The 9485-nt window shown below is 32.7% G+C and overlaps 1 protein-coding gene across 3 annotated transcripts; it reads right to left on the bottom strand.

Moving 5' to 3' along the window:
- Positions 1-487: 487 nt before the first annotated feature.
- On the bottom strand, positions 488-2726 carry LOC115951285 (L-type lectin-domain containing receptor kinase IV.1-like). 3 transcript variants are annotated; one of them, XM_031068473.1, is made up of 2 exons: positions 1795-2726; positions 488-1719 (listed from the first exon to the last, which is right to left on the bottom strand). In XM_031068473.1, the coding sequence occupies exons 1-2, from the start codon at positions 2648-2650 to the stop codon at positions 617-619; spliced, it is 1959 nt and encodes a 652-aa protein (XP_030924333.1). In that variant the 5' UTR covers positions 2651-2726; the 3' UTR covers positions 488-616. The 3 variants fall into 3 exon arrangements, with proteins under 3 accessions (XP_030924333.1, XP_030924334.1, XP_030924332.1); XM_031068474.1 differs by having other exon boundaries at positions 488-1680; XM_031068472.1 differs by having other exon boundaries at positions 488-2726.
- Positions 2727-9485: the final 6759 nt, after the last annotated feature.

Genomic DNA, 9485 nt, shown 5'->3' with positions numbered 1-9485 from the left:
TAGGGCATTTTTTAATGAACAATTTTAAAGAAAGTTTAGCTACCATTCTTATAGGAAATATATAAAACTATCACAAAAATCAATTGTTTTTCTCATTTTGTATAATAAACTTTTAAAAGTATTTTATAAACGAATACTTTTAAAACATTTGTTAAGAAAATTAAATAAATAAATAGTAAGTTATTATAATTGGTAGCGTATGGAGTGGAACACAAAAAAAATGAAGTAAACATCATTAGAATTTATGAGCTGATGTTATTTCACCGTCTATTTAAAGAAAAAACAAAAAATGGACGGGTGGAATTCAATGCAAATTGTTGTACAATTAGAGGAAGGAAATCTGGAAATGTCCTAAGCAAACATGACTAGAGAAAATCCCAACGAGCTAGAGAGATCGCAATTTTCATGTTTACACTTTTCACAATCAAATTGTTATATATATATACACAGCACACATTGGAGAATCCTATCAAAAAAAAAGCACACATTGGAGAAGAAACTATATTGTAGTACAGTTCAATCATTAAAAAGATCACATTCAAAAATTTCACCACTTTCTGTCTTTGTGGATAAGTAGGAAGTTACAAATCACAAGCACAAATATAAGCTTTTAGTATTAACGGCCCCCTGAGAGAAGTGACTCTGCAATGGAAGACGTATGAGAAAAAGCCTGGTTCGTAGAAGACGGATAGGACATGAAAAAATCATCGAAACCATCCCCATGTGCAAATGTTAAGCCGGTGGAAGAAAGACCAAGCGATGCTAAGTCTGGAAAAGGAACATCACCTTCTAAGTACTGCACAACTTGGCGCATGCTTGGCCTTGCTGCAGCCTTTGAATGAGAGCACAGCAATCCTAGTTTCAAAACCAACTGTAGTTCCTCTGCTACATAATTTGTACCAAACCTTAGATCCCTTGCCTCCATAATTTCGCCTTGGCTCAAATGAGAAAACACCCAATCAACCAAAATTGAATTTTCTGATGGCCCATTTGCCTGTATTGGTCTTCTTCCACAAGCAACCTCGAGCATAAAGGCCCCAAAAGCAAACACATCGGTGCTTGTTGTGGCCTTGCCACTTCGAGTATGCTCTGGCGCAAGATACCCAAGTGTTCCAACCACATGGGTAGTTTGAGGATCAGTTCCATGGTCATATAATCTTGCAAGACCAAAGTCACCTAATCTACCATTCAGTTCACCATCTAGCAAGACATTACTAGCCTTCACGTCTCTGTGAATGACAACCTGATCCCATCCTTCGTGTAGATAAAACAGCCCCGATGCCACACCTTTTATGACTTGAAATCTCTGGCTCCAACTGAGGGTGACCTGAGGTTGATCAAAGAGGTACTTGTCTAGGCTTCCATTGGACATGTAGTCATACACCAAAAGCAATTCTCCTTTTCTTCGGCAATAGCCCAAGAGTGGTACTAAATTTCTGTGGCGAAGCCGACCTATACTCACAATTTCAGCCACAAATTCTCTCATTCCCTGTCTTGATTCATGAGAGACCTTCTTCACAGCAATCTCAATTTTGGAGGTACGTAGTACACCTTTATAAACCCTACCAAATCCACCACTACCCAACAGTTCTTTGTCCCTAAATCCTTTTGTGGCAATGTAAAGATCTTTGTATTTGAATCTGTGAGGCCCATAGTCAAGCTCCCAGTCTTCTAGCAATTCTGCAAATTTCCTCTTCCTTTTTATGACAAAAGTTATACCTGAAATTGCTACCAAGACTAAACTAACAAGAATTATAGGCAACCCAATTGTCAAAAGTTTAGATCTCTCCTTACCTCGAGGCAGCTTGGGAAGTTGAGAAAGGACAAGTTCTTGAGCCTTACCATTCATCTTAAAGCTCCAACCCAAAACATAATGGGAAGTAAGGACAGAGCCAGTTGAGGAAGAGAAACCAACATACATGGTTTTGTTAATGATGGGTGAAAGATCACGGGACAAAGACAATAGTGGAATTTTGGGTTTATCAACATTAATTGGAGCTAAAGTGACACTGATTTGCTTCTTGACCCCATCATATTCCACCCAAACTTGCATTGGGTGGCCACTGATAAGGGTCAGATTCATAAAGCCACCACTGTTAGCATAGTAACCTGCTGAGGTAGAATTTGCGGAATCCAAGCTATTGATGTCAACCCCAACATGGTTATCATTGATGTCGTTGAACTCGTGGCTCTGGATCGTATCGAGCTCTATGGCAACTACATGATTGGTGGAATTACCATTGTTGGTCTCATTGAAAAGGCCAAGGTATTGGCTTGGAAGAGATCCCGGAAGCCCTCTCGTTGGAGCAATCACAAAAGCGATCCCATGACCGCTCAGAGTTGGATATTCAGAAACAATGGCAAAGACAAAAGTCGTAGAGAAAGAGAAAGCAATGTCATTCAATGAGTTCTTGAAGCTTATTGGAGTAGGGTAGAAAGCATGACCCTTTTGCTGTCTGGTGTCATTGGTGAGCTCCAAAAGCCCATTAGAAGTGATTGTGGCTATGCCGTCTAGGCTTAGGTTGACTGATCTAAAACCATTGCAAATGAAGTTGGTATCTAGGGAGGCTACAACGCTTATTAGGAGAGGCAGCAGTATTACAAGCTTGGAAAACATGGCTATATTTGCATACACATTTCTTCTTTTCATTCTAAGAAATGCAGGGTTGGTTTACATACATCATGTTGAGGAGAACATCATATGTAAATGTATTCATACCTAAAGTCAAGCACCCACAATTCATGGGTCACCCGGCAGGGCCCGCACCCGTCACCCAAGTTTCCAAGTAAACGATTTTAACTTTGAAGGAATCTCACACTTTCCATGAAAGTCAGGCTTCCGCTTATTAATCATTATTTATATATAAACCACGCAAATTGTTATGTCTTATCTGTTATGGATGAGATACACTTTTTTATTTTCTTTATAACAAGCCGGGGAGTTTCCTTTAAATGGATGAGAAGTTTCAAAATGGTTTTAATTTTGAAGAAGTTATCTCCGAAATTTTGGTTGTTATAAACTTAAGGACATTTGAATTTGTGTAGTGGGAGAGTAGAAGTTTATCCAAAATCAAGGATTTTAAAATTGGTTGGATGGGGATACATCTTTCTTATTTAACAAGTAGGAGAGTTATTTAGGGGATGACCCTTGGATCAAAACCATAAAATTATTTGTAGTACCATCTATTTATAAAGACTCAATTCCTATTCCTTTGTAGACAATATTTCTTTCACAATGACTTTCCTTCCATTCCAAGAAATAGCCAAAAACCCAAAAAATAACCAAATTACTTTTTTCTTCTTTAACTAAGAAACCTAATTAGCTTTTACAACTATAATTTGAGACCCCAACAGCCCACACCTTTGTAGAAGGAGGTCTTCATTTCATAGAGAGAAGAATCTACGGTAAGCTTTAAAAAAAAAAAACAAAAAAAACAACGAGATAACCAAATAATGGCATTCAACTTTATACATTGATTAGTGTTAGGGTCATATTGTCTATGTATTGGCATATCTTTTTACCAAATACAATTTACTTGTAATTTGGTAGATCTAAAATGTGTTTAGGATATCAAGAAGTGTGTTGATAAGACAAAACAAATGGTATCTTTAAAGACATGAAAACTGAATCAAGAAATGAGTGAAGAAAAGTTGATTTAGTGAGTCTTGACACTAGTCTTGACACAAGCTCAACACTAGCATCTATTGAGACTAAATGAGTAATTCTCAACACTAAGCTCAACACCTCTTGATCTATCAAGCTATGTAGATCTAGAATTCTCATATTAGAACTTCGGCCCATGATAACTTGGATTTCTAAGGTTTCATTCATTAAACCTCTAATGCATATAAAAACTTTATTTTGAGGTCATCAAAGACATAGAAACTCAATTTAGAGAACTCATTCACTCTGTGAGAAGTTACTACATTCTTGTGTGCCTTAGGGATTTATAACCAAGTGCTTTCAGATTTTCAACATGTTTTGAAGTGAAAAACTTTGCATTCAACAACAATCAATCAGTTGCTAGGAAATCAGACACGTACTGGGATCCGTACATACAAGAAGAAGTCTCTACAAGATCAAGTTCAATTAGGGATTGGAGTAAATGTTCAACTATAAGTTGGTATTTTGGGAAAGTCTAGGGTAGTGGTAAGATTCCATATACTTGTAACTGCTTGATTCTTGATTAGTGGATTCTTGGAAGTGGTGATTTAAAATCACTTGGTGGGGGGTTTTTGCCTTGTGAAAGGTTTTCCTCATTCGTTTACAAATCACCATGTCAATTTAATTTCCGCTGCACTTAGTTTGTTTGGTGATTTGTTTATGCCTCCACAATTTGCATGTAATTTAACATAATTAATCAACTTAGATAATTGAATTAATTAACCGGGGTTAATCTATAACCCAACTTTTAACCACAAATTTTCTTAGGCAATCTGGGATAAATCTTGTCAATTGTCATCTAAGATTACCCATATTTGAGCTAATTTCATGTGGGATGTATTTGATTTTTAATTTTAAAATTTTAAGGGGTCATGTCAACAGGTAACCTTAGGGCAATTGTTAATAAACTATTTTTAAAAAGTTTTTAAACCAATTTCATGAAAAATGCCCTTAAAGTATTCATTAACATTTCCTAATTTTAAATAATGAAATTGTACTATAGTAGGGTTTAATGTAGTTGTCTACACTAATTTTATATATTCTAATTCAAGACTCTTGTGCCCTCTGATTAGAGAATTAGTTTGGACGATAATGTAAACATTATAAATTAAATTTTAAATTAAAATACTCATTAACAATAAAATTTTTATAATTGGCAAAACTTAGATTTTTTTTTTAAAGAATAATGCTAGAGATACGAACTATTTTACAAAAAATGTTACAAACTGCTAATGTAATGAATGATTATTGGTAAATGAAAAAAATGATATTAATTATGTGTCTAGATAAAAACTAATAAGAAGTTTGCCACATCAATATTTTGTAAAATAGTTTGTGATTATAGCATTACTCTTCTTTTAATTGTAGTACAATTTGCCACACAATTAAATTCAAACACATAGTAGATTTTCTCATAAATTAATAAAAAACACAATGAATTTAACCAATCGTACAAAAAAAATATCATCTTTAATGCGGATAATTAGATTCAATTAACTACAATCAGATATATGAATTTAATTGAAAATTTTAATGAATTGGATTTATGGTTGTAATTAAATTTAACTATTTTTTCTTTTTTCTTTTTTTATTAAAAGAAAAACAAGGGGCTTGCAGGCACAAATGTGATCACTGCCCCCATGTTACTTAAGTCATTGTATTACATGTCACTCAAGCACTAATAACTAATAAGTAAAAGGTTTGGTATTATTGGAACACACAACTTCAGAATTTAGAAATATAATGGATCATAAAGACTCTCTACTACTAAGTCACCTTTGAAAGAGATGTTTTATAATTTATCATGCAATTGGATGGGATGAGTTTTGAGTGATATCACTCAATTTTCTGTTTCCATCATACAAATCGTATGGGTCCCACAGATGAGCATTTATTTGGATAAGTTTTGGATCATTGTTTCCATCACTCAATTCTCTAATTTTTGAGTGATGAGTTATGGAAACTGAAAGCACATTTTATGTATTTTCAGTTTTTAAAACTTAGTTTTTAATGACATTTTTATAATTAAATCCTCATACCCAACCACAATGTTGGACAAACATTTTTTTTTTTTTTTTTGGGTGAAATCCAGCCTCAATGTTTGACAAATTCATTGATTTTTTTTTTTTGGTGTGAAACCCAACCGCGACTTTTGAAGTTGAAAACTGGGTCTGAGTGTTTTTTTGTGCCAGGGGTTTAGGAAATTGATGTATTTTATATAATGAGTGATGAATGATGAATGAAGAAAATTGAGTGGTGACAAATTATAATCCAAATAGGCACTTATACTTTAGGACAAAACGATACTAACGGTAGTGAATGGGTGTCGTGTAGACGCCGTTCCTTGAGTAGCAGCCACGTTGTCATGGCCGCCTTTATAGAAAAACGAGAGAAATTAAAATAAGTCCATTTTTTCTGCTATACTTGTCAGTTGTCACTGTCTTTTTCGGTCAATTGTCATATTCTTGGTGCGTGGGGTAGTCGGTAGAAGGCACTAATTTGAGTGCATGTTGCTCCACACTCATTCAGCTCCTTGGATTATTCATTATTGGTCCACATAAAAATTTTCAGAAATAAAAAATTGATGTAATGAGACTTTTTTTTTCCAATATTTTGGGGTATTTTTATTTTAGTTCTTGTATTCTTAAAGGTTTTGTTATGGTTTTTGTGTTTTAAACAATGTTTCATTTTGATTTTTTTTTTTCCTTATCTCAGTGACCATAAATATTAATGTGATTAACAGAATGCTCACCCTTAAAAATAAGGTAGCTAAGAGTTAACAAAATAATAATAAAAACATTTAATTGATAACTTGTTATTCGATACTGAAAAAAGCCATATCTGCATGAGCGTCTTAATAAAAATTCTACATAAAAAAGTAAAAGAATAAAATAAATTTTAAAAAGAAATCTATCCCAATTTCTTTTCTTTTTTTATTTATTTATTTTCATTTAGTAATTTTTTGACAACCCAACACACATATATAAACATAAAAAATTACAAATTGATAAATTCTGATCCCCAAGTTGATTTGATATTGATCAAGTGTGTGTTTTGTGGTGTGCGTGCTAGGTGGAGCATATTAGTTAATCCAAGTTTTATTAATGAATGCAAAGCAATTATGCAAAATATCATATAAATTAAAAGACAAATATTAGTGAATGTCATTATCCTTAACTGTTTGTGTTACATTTAAAGTTTCATATCTAAGTTACTACAATACTACTTGTAGCAACTGAAGCTCACTATATAAGTATATTATCTAAGACCAAAACTTATATTATCTTTAAGCTCCTCTTAGTTTTACCGAGTCCCTAACAAATTTTTTTTGGGTATTGAATTTGATTTCAGAGGACTTATTCAAAATTATTTGAATTAAACCTCACAAATTAGAAAAAAAAAAAAAATTACAACATTGTAGCTGATTATTATACAAATAAACTACTAATTTAACATGACAAATCACTATTAGTAATTTAGAAAGCAAAAATTAACAAAATTATAGTTGTTATCCATTTAACATAAAACTTTTCATATTCTAAAGTTGTCAAATACCTATTAACAAATAACTATTGATATAAAATATTCAGTAATTAGATTCAAAAAAAAAAAAAAATCAGTAATTACTTCAATATCACAAGTTGTTCATGCTTTAAAAAATTTGAGAGAATAACACAGCAAGCATCTTAAACTCTTTCTTGCTTGGATCCTACAAAACTATATATATATATATATATACACGATAATTACGATAAAAAGATTATATCAAAAAACAGTCTTATATGATATAGCCAAGAGTACAATCAAAGCTAATAGAAGGAGTTTTAATTCAATTTCAATGATGAAGGAAAGATTCACTTAAATAAGGAGACCAAGAAAAGAAGTATCATGTTTTGAGTATAGTATTGAATTTTAACTCTATAATTCAATTTGCTAACTACTAAAATATCTTAGCAAATTGAATTTCTGTAGGCATGAATTACATCATTTAATTGAATTTTTGCAAGCACGGATACTACTAAAACTCTATCATTCAATTTTCTAACTACTAAAACTCTATCACATGGATACTAGTAAAGCTCTATCACACAGATTACACAATATAAACCAATAATGTTACCGTCTCAAACATTAAAAAAAAAAAAAACCAAATCAATTTTAAACATAGAAACAAACTACCCAACCTAAATACATAAAAACTCATATATGACCCACAACACAAAAGAGGTAGTAAAGAACAACACTATTAATCTAATTCTTACATTGAATTATTATGTAGGCAGCCACAAGAATAGAGGTCAAGAGCAATTGGGATTTAGAAATACCTAAGCTGAATCATCTAGCTTTTCAATATTAATATAGTGTGAGGAGAGGAAGAGATGAAGAGATGAAGGAGTTAGAAAACCAAAGTTTGGAGTTAGGAAGCTGAAGGGTTGCCATTTGAGATTGTAACTGTGGAACACATAGGGTTGCTATTTAAAATTGTAACCGTAGAACACAAAGGGTTGCCATCTAAAATTGTAATTGTGGAACACAAATGGTTGGGAATTATTTTCTTTTTGTTAGTATTTTTAAATTTAAGAAAACTAATTTTAAATTGTAGGACAAATTCAGGAAAAAGAGTGGTAAAGACGTGGCAGCTGATGTGGCTCAACCTGAGCGTAGCAACATTATGTGCTACGGTTTAACTTTTAGTAATATATAGATTACAAAGAACCTCATTTGTTACTAGGCTAGTCCTATTAGGTATAACATAGGTGTGACTAATTTTTTTTCCTTCTTCCTTGTACATCCTATCCAAACAAACTCATTTCTCTCACAATAAACCATTTTTTTAAAATGAAAATATATATTAGAACCAAACACAATACTTTGAAGCTCCATGTTGCTTTCCTTTAAGGAAATTGAATTGATGGCAGCTAGGTGAGTGGAGATTGGAGAGAAGCAATAGTGGTCTAGTAATCGTCTTTGTTAGAGAAGAGAGAAGAGAGAAAAGAAAAAGAAAAATAAATAAATAAACATTGACTGCTAACATTTTTTTGGTCATCTATATGTTACTATGTCTTTTTAAATATTAATTAAATGATTTTTTTTTTTTTTTTGTAATTAAAATTATTTGACACACACTATGTTAACCATATTAGCATTTTCTATTCCTTAGATGATAGATGGGGGGGGGGGGGGCGTTAAGGTTTGAACACAGAACATTGCCAAATGGGTCCAACCCAAGGAGAAGGCAGGCCAAGCTCCTCATTAGTTCTAGCCTAGTTCATTGATAAAAGTCTAGGTATTAAAATTGAAGAAGCTGATTACCCGAGGAGCCCAAGGAGCCTCGGAAGGATTTAGATAAGCTACCTGAACCAAAAGACAAAATACCGAGGAAGAAAGTAAAGATGTGCAAGTAAGGGAGAGGGGAAGTTTCTAGGCCAAGTACCCATAGTTGTCAGTATCATGCGATACGTATCATATCGTGTGTAAAAAGTTCCATATCGTATTGGCGTATTGTAAGTACTTATGAATCGTACGATACAGTGTGTGTATCGTATGAATCGTATCATATCGTAAAATCGTATGTATCGTACGATACATACACAAATGCTTTAAAATGAGATTTTTTTGTTTAAATTTGTACTTTTATTTGAATCTAACAAGTTGTTAGACTTGTTTTAAACATAAAATCATTAGGCTACCTAACTTAACCTATTAAAGTAACATATTTATAAGTTTCTTTTCCTCTCTTTCTTTTACAAAATTTAAACTACACAGTTTACACTTACACTCCACTTTAATATTTACAAATTTATTTTCTATACTATGTGTA

This window comes from Quercus lobata, chromosome 7 (genome assembly GCF_001633185.2).
Source record: "Quercus lobata isolate SW786 chromosome 7, ValleyOak3.0 Primary Assembly, whole genome shotgun sequence".
Taxonomy (NCBI): Eukaryota; Viridiplantae; Streptophyta; class Magnoliopsida; order Fagales; family Fagaceae; genus Quercus; species Quercus lobata.
Note: the sequence above shows the minus strand (reverse complement) of the source record. Positions and strands in the feature narration are given on the sequence as shown.

Bases quoted from the DNA above. Each gene is read 5' to 3' on its own strand.
- LOC115951285 (XM_031068472.1), bottom strand. From the start codon at position 2,650: ATGAAAAGAAGAAATGTGTATGCAAATATAGCCATGTTTTCCAAGCTT.